The sequence below is a fragment of the Bos grunniens genome, chromosome 19, assembly GCF_055505025.1.
Source record: "Bos grunniens cultivar Pamir isolate PY7600 chromosome 19, Bosgru_T2T1.0, whole genome shotgun sequence".
NCBI lineage: Eukaryota > Metazoa > Chordata > Mammalia > Artiodactyla > Bovidae > Bos > Bos grunniens.
Window position 1 is genome coordinate 53,917,338 of NC_141183.1, and position 15,509 is coordinate 53,932,846.

At 48.9% G+C, this 15,509-nt stretch overlaps 1 protein-coding gene across 28 annotated transcripts in view; it reads left to right on the forward strand.

Annotated features, from left to right (window-relative positions):
* Nucleotides 1–15,509, forward strand: part of TEX14 (testis expressed 14, intercellular bridge forming factor) — a 150,175-nt gene that overhangs the window by 92,021 nt on the left and 42,645 nt on the right. For all 28 annotated transcript variants that reach the window (XR_015148326.1, XR_015148329.1, XR_015148328.1 and 25 more), the window contains 7 exons: nucleotides 3,138–3,303; nucleotides 4,083–4,216; nucleotides 6,248–6,329; nucleotides 6,895–7,025; nucleotides 8,133–8,246; nucleotides 9,149–9,272; nucleotides 10,576–10,754. Coding sequence is in view for 24 of the 28 variants with exons in the window: in XM_086360656.1 (XP_086216782.1) it covers nucleotides 3,138–3,303; nucleotides 4,083–4,216; nucleotides 6,248–6,329; nucleotides 6,895–7,025; nucleotides 8,133–8,246; nucleotides 9,149–9,272; nucleotides 10,576–10,754 (930 nt within the window). In the remaining 4 variants the exon portion in view is untranslated. The remainder of the gene's footprint in view (nucleotides 1–3,137; nucleotides 3,304–4,082; nucleotides 4,217–6,247; nucleotides 6,330–6,894; nucleotides 7,026–8,132; nucleotides 8,247–9,148; nucleotides 9,273–10,575; nucleotides 10,755–15,509) is intronic.

The window sequence follows — 15,509 nt, forward strand, 5'->3', positions numbered from 1 at the left end:
CAGAAGAGTTTGAGTAATGGTCCAAATTTTAATATGAAAGAGCAACACACTGTAATGAGGCAGCTAAAAGTGAACATTTCTTCTGTCCCCATAGGACTTTTTGCTCTGCCCAGGGCCTTCCCAGGTAACAGGCAAAAGCAGATGTTTTTACAGTTTCCATTGAACAGAACCAGAAACAAATTTTGAGCATTTACATGATTCCATCTAATTTTCACAGAAATGCCAGAATATGTACAATCATAAGTCATAAAATAGCTTTTGTATCTAATATAAGGAGGCCCTGTTGCTAAGTCGCTTCAGTCGTGTCCGACTCTGTGCGACCCCATAGACGGCAGCCCACCAGGCTCCCCCGTTCCTGGGATTCTCCAGGCAAGAACACTGGAGTGGGTTGCCATTTCCTTCTTCAGTGCATGAAAATGAAAATCGAAGTAGCTCAGTCATGTCCGACTCTTCTCGACCCCATGGACTGAAGCCTAACAGGCTCCTCTGCCCATGGGATTTTCCAGACAAGAGTACTGGAGTGGGGTGCCATTGCCTTCTCTGATAAGGAGGCCCTACTTAATGTATATTTTTTTAAAGTACTGATTTTGGGAGTTTGTTGTTGTTATAAGATTGTTTACTTAGAAGGAAAAAAAATGGAAACTTGGAGAAGTATAAGGGAAAAACTAATCAGTATGAGAATTCTGTAACCCAGAGATAACATAATGAACATTTTGCTTTGTTTCCTTCCAGAATTTTTCTGGACTCACATACACTCTGTCTCTACTGTATCGAAACTCAGAAATAGCCCTGCCTGCAATTCTGCAGCAAAAATAAGTAAATAAAAAAATAAAATTATAATAATAAAAAAGCAAAATAAAAATAATCTTTAATACTCCTGATTAGGGGACTGACCCCCTAGAAAGTTTAAATGGCTGGTCCATAATGGTGCATTGTGTTAATGACAAGTCTGAGACCAGGAGCCCAGCACCTGAAGAATTCAGAAATTCCCTTTTTAGAAATCCCCATCATAACAGGAGGAGGCGGGAAAGGACAATATCAGGAGGAAGAAGGTAGACCCCTTAGCTTTTAATTTTGTGATAGAAACACTTTCATGTACTTTAAAAATATCTTCCATCTAGGTAAAAGGAAATTTCTGGGGGAAGAATGTATTCCTAAGGGCTCCATGGAAATGCTGTGATGGCCTGGGCTTCTTGAGGTCACAGAGTAAGATGCCTGCAGGATTAAGTGGGCTCACTGGGTACAGGCTCTAAGTAGCATCTGATGCAACTGGGCAGAAAAGGAAGCCATGGAGGCCAGATTTTCCAAGAGACTAAAAATCCCAACTTTTATTGTGAAATCTCCAAAGTGTTAAATATTGTCCATTACTTTAAATTCTTATTTTAAAATACTATATGGACCAAATAAAACATGCCTCTGGGTTGCCAAATCAGTCTGTGGGCCTCCAATTTTCAGCCTCTAGGATAAATTAACAAAGCAACACATTTTGATACCACTTGAACCTGGATTCTCTTGTATGATTAGTTGGACATAAGAAACACTATTCCTTTCTTCCTTAGCATTCATGAGAAATAAAAAAATAATATCTTCTCTCTTCCTACTCAGCTGTCTTACTGTTTATGGGAAGAATGATTAGAAAGCTGTAAAACATCATATACAAATGTATTTTTAAAGCAAGGAGAATGCTACAGATCCCGTAGTGCAGTGTGCTAGACTGCTCATCAGGGCTAAGGAGAGGCGAGCAACGCATCAGGGCTAAGGAGAGGCGAGCACTCACAATGAGCTAGTCCACTGCCTCGTGGGCACCCCTGGGGCACTTGTACAAAAGTACTCATTCCTGAGTGCCGTGCTTGCAGATTCTGATTCAGTCTGCTGTGTAGTCTGATATCTGTATTTTTGACAAATATCCCAATGACTTATTAAATAAATTATGATATGTCTGTATATTGGAATACTATGCAGCTATTAAAAAGGAATTGAGGTGGCTTGTATGTTTTCATATTGAAATTTCTCCTAGATATATTGTTAAAAGAAAAAATTTAAATGCATAACAGTTAAATAACATTCTTTGTTTTGTTTTTTTGGCCACGTTATGTGGTTTGTGGGATCTTAATTACCTGGCTGGAGATTGAACCCAGGCTCTCAGCAGTGGTGAAAGTGCCAAGTCCTAACCACTGGACCACCAGGGAATTCCCAATACAGCGTATTATTATTCCTACTTGTACATGCATAAAAAATTTCTGGAAGGATACAAAAACTGGTAATAGTAGTTGCCTCTAGGCAAGAGAATTGTGGGTCTGGAATTGGGAGACTTTCTTATCTTCTTTTCCTCTTCCTTTTTTATTATTATTTTTAAAATTTCTTCTTTATTTTCCCCTTCCTTCTCCCATTTTTGTTTCTTTTTAAATTAAAGAGAGCAAGCTCTAGAACTTCCCTGGTGGTTCAGACTCCATGCAGGGAGCTCAGGTTTGATCCCCTGGTTGGGAAACTTAAAATCTTGCATGCTGCTTGGCATGGCCAAAAAAAAAAAAAGCAAACTCTGTAGGTGATCCTGATGTGCAACCGTGTTCGGAAACCACAGCTGCATATCACATCTTCACAGCTCATGAAGGGTGTCCCTTCATGTCTCAGATAGTTTATTGGCTTTGGTTAAATTTTTCTGAGTTGTAGGTGCTTGACCACATTGCTGATGCCAAGGTGTGTGGGCCTCTACCATAGCACTTGGGAGATAGAGACATTCTCACATGAGATGATCTCTGCTTAGGCTGTGCTTCACCAGCCTGACCATGTGGCACTATAGACATGAAGGTTTCAGGGCAGCCAGCGTCAGGGGACAGTGGAGATAGAACACTGGGTTTTGAACCAGATCCATGCCTGGGTGTGAATCTTGGCTTTGCCCTCTTTTTTTCCTCATCCGTAAATTGAGAAATTTACTCCTTGAACGGTGGCAGTGAAGATGGGAGAGGGGGAGGTGTGTAAAGATGGGAGTGTTAACGGTGTTACTGGTGTGTCACTAATGGTGTTAATACAGTTCTCCTATTACCAAAGGTTGCCTTTGCAGTAAGGGAGCCCTGTGTTATCCGTGGAAGGGGAGGAGTGTTTCTATGGACACTCACTGTACCCCTCCCCTCCTCCAGCCGCTGCTTTGATGGGAGCACTCCTGTCCATGCAGCGGCATTTTCAGGCAACCAGTGGATCCTCAGCAAACTGCTGGATGCAGGGGGTGATCTTCGACTCCACGACGAGAAGGGTCGAAACCCGCAGACCTGGGCTCTGGCAGCAGGGAAGGAGCGCAGCACCGTGGTAAGGGTGGGCCTGCTCTGCAGACACGCCCCTGGCAGAGCGCAGGGCCAGAGGCCAGTCTGGGGACAGCACAGGGCTTGCAGTGGCCTTGCCATCAGCACTGGGCACACACGCCTGGGATGAAGCAAGTTAACCAACTGTAAAACCTCAGTCAGTTTTTCTGGTCATCCAGTCAGTGGGCAGAGAGGACAAATGTGATTTTGTCTGACCCTTAACTAGCACTTACCCTGCATCAGATGTTCTTAATTAAACTAGTTAAATATTAACTCATTTAATCTTTACAACAATTCTCAGGTAGGTCCTATTATTGTCTCCATTTTACAGATGGGGAAACTGAAGTGCATTGACATTAAGTAACTTGTCTGTAGCCACATGCTGGCAGGCGTGATGTATTTTAATGAGGGCTAAATAATCTAACAAGTGGAAAGAATAAAGGACTTGCACAGTGCTGGGCACATGGAGGGAAGGGGGAGATGGGCAGAGTCCCCTCCCTCTGGTTCTCCTGCTCATTAGCTACTGGGCCTTGGAAACAAGTTAAAATAATACTCCTGCCTCAGTTTTGTCATCTGTTGAATGAAGGATTTGGAGGAAACTATCATCAAATAAACTCCCTGAAAATGGAATCATCTCATTCTGTATCTTTAGGCAATCCCTTGGCCCCTTCCCTTGCCAGAGATTTCCCTGTGGGGGCTCCTGTCTCCTCAGACCATTCTGGTGCCATTGAAAGCCAGGCTGGCCGTTAGTCGTGTGAGGTTGACCATCCCTGCCGTCTGTTGCAGATGGTGGAGTTCATGCAGCGCTGTGCTGCACACATGCAGGCCATCATCCAGGGCTTCTCTGACCTCCTGAAGAAGATTGACTCCCCTCAGCGGCTCATTAGTGGCGTGCCCCGGTTTGGGGGCCTCATGCAGGGGTGAGTGCTGCCTCAGGCAGAGTCGGATGTTCTGCATCACCCAGCCTTCCCTGTGGGAGCCCTGCAACCTGGGCCACCTTGGTCCCCCCACACCAGTTCCTTCCAGCACCTGTCCACCCAAAGGGGTGAGCTTCGAGGGAAAGGATGTGGCCTCTGAAATCCATCAGTGTGCCATCCACTCCTGCTCCCCGCTTCCAGGAATGTCGGGGGAAATGAGTTCTGGGCTCCATTGGGAAGCACCATATGATTAGCAGGGAAGGAAGGAACTTTTCAGGTCTGGGCTGCCCCGCAGAAAACCCTTTCTCAGCAGAACAACTGGCTAGCTTTTTTTTTGGTCATCTCAGAACCGTGGAAAGCATGTTCCTTTAATACTAAGGTTGCAGAAGACTGCAAATGCTTAATTTAAGGTTCCTCAGGCTGTTTTAAGCTGGCCTAAGACTTGCTGTCACCTGGGTGGGCAACCTCCCCAGCCCCCATCCCAGCTGCAGGAGGTGGGCTCCATCCAGGCTTCTCCTCATGCTCAGGAGAATTATTTTAAGTTTTCTGGGCTTTATTAACTTAGGATTTATATGTGGAAAATTGTGTCCCTTGTGATTTTCTCTGATGGCATCTTTTCCTGTTATTGGGGTGGCTAGACTTGTCACCGGAGAAGGCAATGGCACCCCACTCCAGTACTCTTGCCTGGAAAATCCCATGGACGGAGGAGCCTGGTGGGCTGCAGTCCATAGGGTCGCTAAGAGTCGGACACGACTGAGCGACTTCACTTTCACTTTTCACTTTCATGCATTGGAGAAGGAAATGGCAACCCACTCCAGTGTCTTGCCTTGAGAATCCCAGGGACAGGGGAGCCTGGTAGGCTGCCATCTATGGGGTCTCACAGAGTCGGACACGACTGAAGCGACTTAGCAGCAGCAGCAGCAGCAGCAGCAGCAGCAGCAGCAGACTTGTCACACTTTTCACAGGCTCCTGCATCTCATTCTGCACATCAAGTCCTGGTTTTCTTCTCATGACTTGGATGCTTCTCATGAGAGATAAGTTCATGATTCCCTTAAGGACCAGTTACTCCCAATTGCCCTCCTTGGTGCTACTCTTGCCCATCTTGGTTCTTTATTCAACGTGGAGAATGACCTCTTAAAAATGAAAACTGAATCGTGCCACTCACTACTCAAAACCCTTTTAGGGTCTTCCCAGGGCTATCAGGTTTAAGCGCCTGAATCCCTCATCTGGCCTTGGAGCCCCTACTTGGTTCTGGTCTTCCACCTCCTTTCCTGCCAGAGTTAGGATCTTGGCAGACCAAATTTCGTCTTAACAGAGCCGAAGCCTAGTCCCTGCTGCTGTTTTGTGACCTCAGGCCAGCAGATTTCCCCTTTCTGGCTCCATTTTTTCCCATCTGTAAAATGAGAAAGTTGGACAAGATACTCTTGATGGTTTGTTCCAACTTTGACCATCTGTATGCGTTGTCTGTCGCACTAAGCCCAAACTTAGTGACTTCGAACAACACTAAATATCTCACACGGTTGCTGCAGGTCAGGAATTAGGGAGTGGCTTAGCTGCGTGGTTCTGGCTCAGGGCATCTCACGACGATGTGGTCAAGATGCAGTGTGGGCTGCAGCGTTCTGGGACTGGAGGGTCCAGTTCCAAGATGGTCACTCGCACGGCTGGCAGATTGGTGCTGGGTGTTGGTCGCCCCCGTGAGGCTGCTGGAGCATCCTCACAACATGGCAGCTGGCCTTCTCCAGAGCAAGGGCTGCGAGAGAGATCAGGGCAGAAATCCTGGGGGCCAAGCTTTGGAACTCACACCACTCGGTCATTTCCGCAGTGTCCTGCTGGGTTAACAGGTCAGCCCTCTCTGACCTGTGCATCGCTACACAAGGGCATGGACACCAGGAAATGCGTATCATGGGGGTCCTTTCAGATGGCTGGCTGTTAAGTAGTAACAACGAAACCAGCTACACATGCTGACAGCTTGGTTCAGCACTGTCCTCTGGGTATGGTTCCTCCTTACTTTCCCCTCCTCTTTTCAATATTTAGAAACCCTAATGGCTCTCCTAACCGACCGCCTAAGGCTGGAGTCATTTCTGCCCAAAATATCTACAGCTTTGGCTTTGGAAAGGTAAGAGGTTGCCACCAGCAGCCACTGTTTGCGGGACTCACTGGGGAATTCCCTGGCCCGGCTTTGGCCTCGGGCCCCACAGCTTTGTCCAACATGGCCTCCCACGTCCTCCCCAAAGTGTTTTCTTCTTTACTGCTTTTGCAGGACAAGTACCCCTCAGTGTTTCTGTCCTTACTGAAAAGTGATGAAAGTCCCGGAGAGTTCTTTTGAATGACTCTGGGCTAGATTTGGGGAGTTTTAGGAACTGAGCCTTTAATTCCCAGTGAAGGCCCCAGACATGTTCTGTGGGGCCTCAAGGGACCCTTGAGGCCTGGTGCTTCCTGTAGGCGTCTGACCTCTTTGTGTGAGCCTCAGTTTCCTCACCGGCAAGAGGGAAGGAGTATCACAATCTTGCAGGGTTTCTTGGAAGATTAAAGATAATAAAAAGAATTACACCCAGTGCATAGAGGTATCCAGCAAATTGGTAAATAGCAGCTACCTTTATTTTTAGCTAGATGACAAGATTCTGGAAGTAGTTAAGTTTCTCCCTTTTCTCCCACTATTTGAAACTGTGCTTTGCTTTCAGTTTTATCTCACAGGAGGCACACAGCTGGCCTATCTAGGATCTCTTCCAGTAATTGGAGAAAAGGAAGTGATTCAAGCTGACGATGAGCCCACCTTCTCTTTCTTCAGTGGCCCCTACATGGTCATGACCAAGTAAGCAGAAGCTGGCCAGTGGAAGTCAGATTTAGTCCCACAGAAAGAATGGACTTTGTGTGACTTCCCTGTGTGGGGAGGGTTTCTGCCTGAACACAGGGACATACTGAAATGCAAATGTCTCCATCAGGATTTCTCAATCTGGACACCATTGACATTTTTGTTCCCCCGTGTTGTTGGGGGTGGTCCTGTACACCGTAGGATGTTTGGGAGTGTCCCTGGTTTCTCCTCACTAGATTCCAGTAGCAGCTCTGCCTGCACCCCCAACCCCTGCATTTATGACTGTGACAACCAGAATGTCTACAGACAGGCCAGATGGCTCCTTGTTGAGAACAACTGCTCTGAAAGATTACTCATATCAGTGTTGCAGCCTCTCTGCTCTCTAGAGAATTAGAGGCAGCAGAGTGGCGACTGGCCTCTGATACAGGTCAAAGGGCACTGAAGCCCTGCAGGCATCAGCTAATGGCTCTCTCCAGCTGATGCAGCAGAGATGGCAGTAATAGGATCGGACTCTGACGAAAGTCCCTGGGATGGGCTCAGTCTCCAGCGACCAGCGTCCTACAGGATCACCTGAGTTGTCCTGTCCAAGGTCTCTTGTCCCCCTTGAACCTGGCTGCTGCTTCCCTGCTTAGCAGTCACAGCCGTCTGAGAAGGCCTCTGCAGATCTGCACAGCTCTGTATCTCGTGCAGACGTGCTTCTTGTTTTCCTGCCTGAGCCACGAATTTGTCACATCCTCTCTTCTTCCATCCACATCCTGTCCCTCCCCAGACCAGCCTCCCCACAGGCCTCTCATTCTCCAGACACCCCGGCCCACCACTCCCCACATGGTTGGTGCCCCAGTCTTTCTACCATGCAAACCTGACAAGTCACTCCCTCCCTTAAATCCCTCAGTGATTCCCTGCCACCTGTACTAAGTCCCCGAAGTGCTTTAGGCCCTGGGGGTAGGAGCGGGAAGGACACAGCGTTGCGGGGGCAGGGCACGGGGTCGGGGGAGCTGTATAGAACCTGTGTAAACACTGTTCCTCTGATCACGCGTCTGCAGAGGTGGCTGTTCACTCCCTCCTGCTCACATCCCCTCCTGCTCACACTCTCTCCTGCCCTGGCAGCCTGGTGTGGAACGGGAGCAGGGTCACAGTGAAGGAGCTGCACCTCTCCACCCACCCGCACTGTAGCAGGCTGCGGCTGGCCGACTTGTTAATCGCCGAGCAAGAGCACAGCAGGTAAGAAAGAAAACCCAGGAGTGTCTCAGACCCAGGTTCAGGGCTATGTAGGGCTGAACCTGAGGGTGGAGACCAGCCTCCTTAGCCTCACCATTTCCTCCTGGTGGGTTGATTTGACTTCCCAGGGCTGCCAAGAAGGAAAAAGAAGCATTCTTGAATAGCCTGAGTGCTGGGGATGGTGGTAGTGAGAAGCTCAAGTCTGTCCGCTAATAGACTCCCTGCATGTCTCTGAGGTCCAGCCTCAGGCCTGGCTGGTTCATCTGCAGCCCTCAAGGCCCACCATCAGGACCACGTGCGCTGTCTCTCCTCGGAAGACACGCCCATGGGTCTCAGTACCCTAGGTTTCCTGTGGCTCAGGGGTTAGCCCTTCAGGCCTTGCTGGGGCAGGAACTTTATCCTTGGTTGTATACCAGCACTACTGAGGCCTTGAAATAGTCCTTGGCTCATCAAGTTCACTCAGCTCCTATAAAGCCAAATCCTTCGTTTTGGGGAAGTCAGCCTAAAGGGACTCAAGGAGGCTGGACAGGCTCATAGTGTGGATTCTGATGTGAGGCTGGGTGGGATGTGTGACCTTGGGCCTGACCTCTCCCTGGTCTTTGCTTCCTGATCTCTGTGAGTGTAACTGTAATGGCACCTTTCCTGTAGCTAGTTGTTAGGATCAAGGTGATGTATGTCGAGTCCCTAGCTTAGTAGCTCTTAGTGACATTGTCATTCATGATCCTAAGCCTTCAGGTTCTGATCAGTGAAAAGCCAAGAATTCCATCAACAGAAAACTCGACCCCTACCCCATCCCACTTTCTTAGCAAAACATTGTGTGTAAATAGAATTTGTCTGGAGTGTGTTCAGGGAGCCCAGAAGAGAGGAAAGCACCGTGGTTTCATCCTGTCTCTCTGCCTCTGCAGCAAGTTGCGGCACCCCCACGTGCTGCAGCTGATGGCTGTGTGCCTGTCCCCGGACCTGGAGAAAACCCGCCTCGTGTACGAGCGCGTCACGGTGGGCACGCTGTTCAGTGTCCTCCACGAACGGGTAAATGCCTGTTGCCCTGCATTCTCCCCTTGCTGCCTTTCCCCGCCACTCCAGCTCTCCTTTCCCTTTCTCTCTCTTCTTTTACCCCAGGAGCAGAGTTCCCATCCGTGCACGCATAGAAGAGAAATCTCTTAATTCTTTACTCTGAGGGGGGGCTATATAATGCACCGTTTAAAGCTAATCAGCACATTGGAACTAGTGTGATTTTATTATTGTTAGTCTGGCTTCTTTAATCACACATCTGAGAGTTCAGTAGACCCAGAAAACACACAGCCACACTTTTAGCTCACAGTAACCAAACAGTCTCTGGCCCTACTTCCTGGCATTTTTACTTGTGCCCTACCACAGGGGCCCTCAGCTTCCCAGATCTAAGGGGGATCTTAGATGATCTAAGACGATCTAAGATGGCGCTGATGTAATAATAATAGAAATAAAGTGCACAATAAATGGCAATGGTCTTGAAGTATCTGGAGACATTATCTCCCCCACCCCCTCCTTGGAAAAATTGTCTTCCACAAAACTGGTCCCTGGTGCCGGAAAGGTTGGGGACCGCTCCCCTCTGGGACCTTTATATGCAAGGCCTTGTCTGTCCCTTCCTACTTTTCAGCTTTCCTAGTGAAGGGTATGGGGCACACAGACTCCTTGGGAGCTTGCTTTGGCCTGAAATGTGACTTCCAAAAGGTCCTGACAGACTGGTTTTTCTTTCTCCATGGCTTTGTTTAGAAGACCCTGGGCTGGAGCGAGAAGAGAGCCTGCAGGAAGGGCCCTTCCCTGAAACGGCTCACCCTTCCTCCTGCCCAGGTTTCGCCTCTCAGTGTTAGAGTTCCCTTTCCTCTTCTTGGGGGAGGGCGTTGACTTACAATGCCACTTCTGGGGAGAGAAGAGAACAGTTGTGACTGGGTATCTTAGTATGAGGGGATTTCTGTCCTGGAGTGAACTTTCTAGGTCCTCTGACCGCGGTAGGGGCTGGATTGTCCTTTATGTGTCAAGTTCTCCCGGAGCACAGGCTTGGCATTGCCAGTGGCGGTGGGGCCCACACTGGAGGTGCGGACCAGGTTTGAGGACTTTTATCCTCATTTTTTTCGTAGTATCAAGCAGCTTGGCTAAGGGAGAGGAACCCAGGTTTGGAGTCAGGGGGCCTGAGTCAGTGGGACCTCAGGCCGGTCACTTAACCTCATTGAGTCTTAGGTTCCCCACCATGACAGCAGGTGTCTGTCATGACACCAGGTGGCTGTCATGAAGGTCAATACAAAAGACTGGAAACTACGAAGCCTTCTGCAGCATCCTTTGTTCTTGCTTGCAGCGGGCCCAGTTCCCCGTGTTGCACATGGAGGTGATCGTGCACCTGCTGCTCCAGATCTCCGACGCCCTGAGATACCTGCATTCCCGGGGCTTTATCCACCGCTCCCTCAGCTCCTACGCCATCCACATTGTCTCCACAGGGGAAGCGAGGCTGACCAACCTGGAGTACATGATGGAAAGGTGGGTGCACCTCGATCATGACTTCCAAACAGGGTCTCCCCGGGGTGGGTGCTTTGCTGTAGAGAGAGAATCTGATCTGGGCAGGATCCCTCATTGGGGGGCTGAACTGCCTTATCAATGGAGGAAGAGGTTTTCCAGTGTCTTCTCCTGTCAGCCCAGGTTAGAGGGACTTTGGACAGTTACTTCTGTTCATTATAATAAACATTTGACAAGCGTGAGCACAAGTTAGCCAGACTGTAAGTTTTCAAAATTTTCTGTGGCTTCACACAGCCCAAGTATTTCTCACTCACCTTGCCGTGCAGTGTGTGTGTGTTGGGAAGGGGTGGCATTCACCTTGCTCTGCGTTTCTCCCTTCCGGGGCTCCACTGCCCCCCAGGCCTCAGCCTCCCACTGTGTCCTCTGCATTGCTGCTCAGCGAGAAAGAGCAAGCCTGGAGGGACGCGTGGCGGGGTTTAGGGACTACCGGAAGTGGGTGTATCATTACTTCCCACTTTACAGGGCCCAGCACCCAGTCACCTCTTCCCTGCAGGCAGGCTGGGAAATGCACCACAGCTGTGCATCCTGGAAGATGTGAGAAGGCGGTGGGTGCTGGTGAGCCTTAGGATCCTGACCTGAGTAGGTGGGGCTCGGTGCAGGGAGGGAAGTAGTGATGAAAACGTCATCCTTACTCGAGGTTCCGGGCATGGGTTTCATTTCCCATTTGGCAGAAGTCAGAGTCCTCCCGAGAGTGGAGGGCTGGCCCTCGTCTCCTGCCCCTCAGTTCTGGGGGGCAGAGGATCTACCCTGTGCTTCCTTACTGTCCTCCACAGCTCTGAGCCCTGGGCCCAGGGCTGCTCGGGTGCAGCTGTGAGGCCTGAGCCATGGGCAGACCCCTGGCTGAGACCTGCTTACCTCCGCTGAGCCTGGTCCTCACCCACCACCATCATCGAGGTTTTATTTCTGAGTCTCTGGCAGGTCTTACGTGCATACCTGCTAAGTCACTTCAGTCATGTCTGACTCTTTGCAACCCCATGGACTGTTGCCTGCCAGGCTCCTCTGTCTGTGGGATTTTCCAGGCAAGAATGCTGGAGTGGGTTGCCATGCCCTCCTCCAGGGGATCTTTCCGATCCAGGGATCAAACCCTCATCCCTTATGTCTCCTGCATTGGCAGGTGAGTTCTTTACCACTAATGCCACCTGGGAAGCCCCTGGCAGGTCTAACATCTCATAATTTACTTCTTAGAAAAGCTCTATGAGGACAGGGATTTCTGTTTTATCTGCTGCCATATCTCAGATACCTAGAGCAGGCCTCCACACAGCGGGAGCTCAGCATGTTCTTTATTTTTTTAATTTAAAATTTTTTTTAAAAATTTATTTTAAAACAATGTATTTATTTGGCTGCGCCGGGTCTCAGTTGCAGCACACAGGATTTTTAGTCGTGACATGTGGGATCTTTAGTTGCGGCAGGTGGGATCTAGTTCTCTGAGCAGGGACGGAGCCCAGGCTCCCTGCATTAGGAGGGTGGAGTCTTAGCCAGTGGACCACCAGGGAAATTCCTTTTTATTTTAAAAATTCTATTTTATTTATTTACAGACGATTTTGTTTATTTATTTATGGCCATTCCGTGCTGTTTGTGGAATCATAGTTCCCTGCCCAGGGATTGAAGCCACACCCCCTGCATTGGCAGCGTGGAGTCTTAACCACTGGACCACCAGGGAAGTTGCTCAACATGTTTTTTAAATGAATGAAGTGGAAAGACTATCAGCTCCCTGGGCCTCGTGTGCCCCTTGTCTCTCTGTCTGGAGAGGAGAGCACCGGTCAGATTGGGCTTCCCCTTGTGGGCCTTGGCAAAGGGTTTGAATTTAATTCTTAAAACACTAGGATACTGTGAAGGATTTTTTTTTTTGAGCAGAATGATGTTCTGGCTGATTTACAGGTTAAGAAGATCCTCCTCACTCTTGCATGGCGCAGGGCGGTGATGGGACGAGAGAGAAACAGGGGAGCAGTTAGCTGTGACTGGAGCCATTTTCCATTGGAAACCGGTGGAGGCCGGATAGCTCTCACCAGTTGAGCTGCTGAGTCTCAGACCTGGTCCATTCTTAATCCCAGTGTCTCCCTCTGCCTACAAGATTAAGCCCCCGCACTTTCTAGAGTGGGAAGCCTTCCGCGGTGGGGGCTTCGCCCGCAGCGTCGCCCTCACCACTTCCCACTCTGCCTGGCCGTCTGAGGCAGGCCATGCTGTTTCTCAGGGCTGCTCCTCACGCCTGGAGTATCTGGCACTCCTGTTTATCCTTTTAAATTCCACCACACCGCCCCCCGCCCCCCCGCTATGAAGCCTATACCAAAGCCCTTTCCCCGAATCACCGAGCATGCTTTCCTGCCCAGCAGTCAAGTGTCGGCCCCTCTGAATGGTGAGCAGGACCCATGCTACGGCTTGTTCATCTTTACCACCCAGCTCAGGGCCTGCCACATAGGAAGTGCTCAGAAAGCATTTGAAGTGAATCCTTGAAGTGATTCAGAACAAGGTTCACCACTTTGGCTATGTGTTCAAGAGCCGAAGGGTTTGGACATTTTTACCGTTGATAATAGACTTTTCAAGGTTGACAGAATCCAAGATGTTTGCCAGTGATGCAGCGCCACCTGTTGTTCCCATGGAGGTATAACAGTTTCTTTGATGCGCTCTCCAATAGAAATACAAATCTTAGAGTGAAACGGGGATTTGGAGATGGCCAGCCTTAACCCTCGGAGGAGGCAATGGCACCCCACTCCAGTACTCTTGCCTGGAAAATCCCATGGATGGAAGAGCCTGGAAAGCTGCAGTCCATGGGGTTGCTGAGGGTTGGACATGACTGAGCGACTTCACTTTTCACTTTTCACTTTCATACATTGGAGAAGGAAATGGCAACCCATTCCAATGTTCTTGCCTGCAGAATCCCAAGGGATGGGGGAGCCTGGTGGGCTGCCGTCTATGGGGTCGCACAGAGTCGGACACGACTGAAGTGACTTAGCAGCAGCAGCAGCAGCAGCCTCAACCCTGGGCTTCCCTGGTGGTTCAGATAGGAAAGAATCTGCCTGCAGTGCAGGAGACCTGCACTGTTCTGTCCCTGGGTCAGGAAGATCCCCTATCCCCTGGAGAAGGGAATGGCAATCCACTCCAGTATTCTTGCCTGGAAAATTCCATGGACAAAGGAGCCTGGGGGACTACAGTCCATAGGATCAGAAAGAGTTGGACATGACTGAGCAACTAACACACACACACAGCCTCAACCCTGGGGCTTTCAGGTGGCTCTAGTGGTAAAGAACCTACCTGCCAGTGCAGGAGACGCAAGAGACGCTGGTTTGTTCCCTGGGCGAGGAAGATCCCCTGGAGGATGGCATGACAACCCATTCCAGTATTCTTACCTGGAGAATCCCATGGACGGAGGAACTTGGAGGGCTATTTATTGTCTAGAGTAGCATTCCATCTCTTGATGTAAAAATGATACAGCAGTTTCTCCTATTCTTCAACTCCTTCTTAATGGAGTCTTTAGAGCTGGAATTGACCTCGCAAGTGGTATCATATAGCCATAGCCAAATGTAAATTTGTTGATGTCAAAGCCGAAGCTGAAAAGAATTCCCTGGGACTTTCCTAGTCCACTGGCTAAGACCGTGTGCTTTCAAAGCAGCAGCCCAGGTTTGATCCCTGGTCAGGAAAGTAGATCCCACATGCTGTCACTAAGAGTTCACATACCTCAACTAAAGATCCTGCATGCCGCAATTAATACCCGAAGCAGCCAAATAAATAAATATTAATAAAAAACTCCTTTCCTACATTCCACTAACATTAACAGAGAAGAAAGAGGGATTGTAAGAGAGGAAAGTGAATGGAAGTAAAAGAGAAAGGGCATAAATTCCGATTGTAAATGACTTGTCCCTTGCCTTAGGTAGCCTAAAAGGCCTGAGGAGGTCAGTGAGCGTCTCCCTTGTACAATCACCCTACAATATGAAGAGCCAAGTGTGCTAGGTTCTTAGAATATATCTCTGACAATAAAACACTCCATTGCTTTTCCTATGATACTAATGTAATATTTTGCATGTATATCCATGCTGTTCACACAACATCAGGCCACACCTGCCTATTCAGCAATACAACTACAGAGTCTAAAAATAACATAGCTTTGTGGCTTCCTAAACTTACTGCCTGCAGTCAAAAGTTCTGCTGAGAGCAGACTTCCCTGGTGGCTTGGTGGTAAAGAATCTGTCTGCTAATGCAGGAGACACGAATTTAATCCCTGGTCCAGAAAGATCCCACATGCCATGGAGCAGCTAAGCCTGTGTGCCACAACTACTGAGCCTGTGCTCTGGAGCCTGTGCAAGAAGGGAGACCACCACGATAAGAAGCTCGCCCCCCACACCTGGAGAGTAGCCCCCGCTCGCCACAACTAGAGAAAAGCACTCACAGCAATGAAGTCCCAGCGCAGGCAAAAGTAAATAAAATTATTTCTTAAAAAAGTTCTGCTGGGAGAAGTATTACCTAGAGAAGTTTGTTCAAAGTCTGAGAAGCTCATCCCATCCTCTAAAAGCTTTCCTCTGTCAGCAAAAAGAACTTCTAGTTACTTGCTTTTTGAATAGAAACTTAATTCTTTTTCTGGCTGCCTTGCATCACTGGTGATGGAATCTCTAGTTCCCTGACCAGGGATTGACCCTGGGCCTTGGCAGTGAGATCGCTGAGTCCTAACCACTGGACTGCTAGGAAATTTCTAAACACTTGATTCTTAATTATCAACCAGTGGTCATC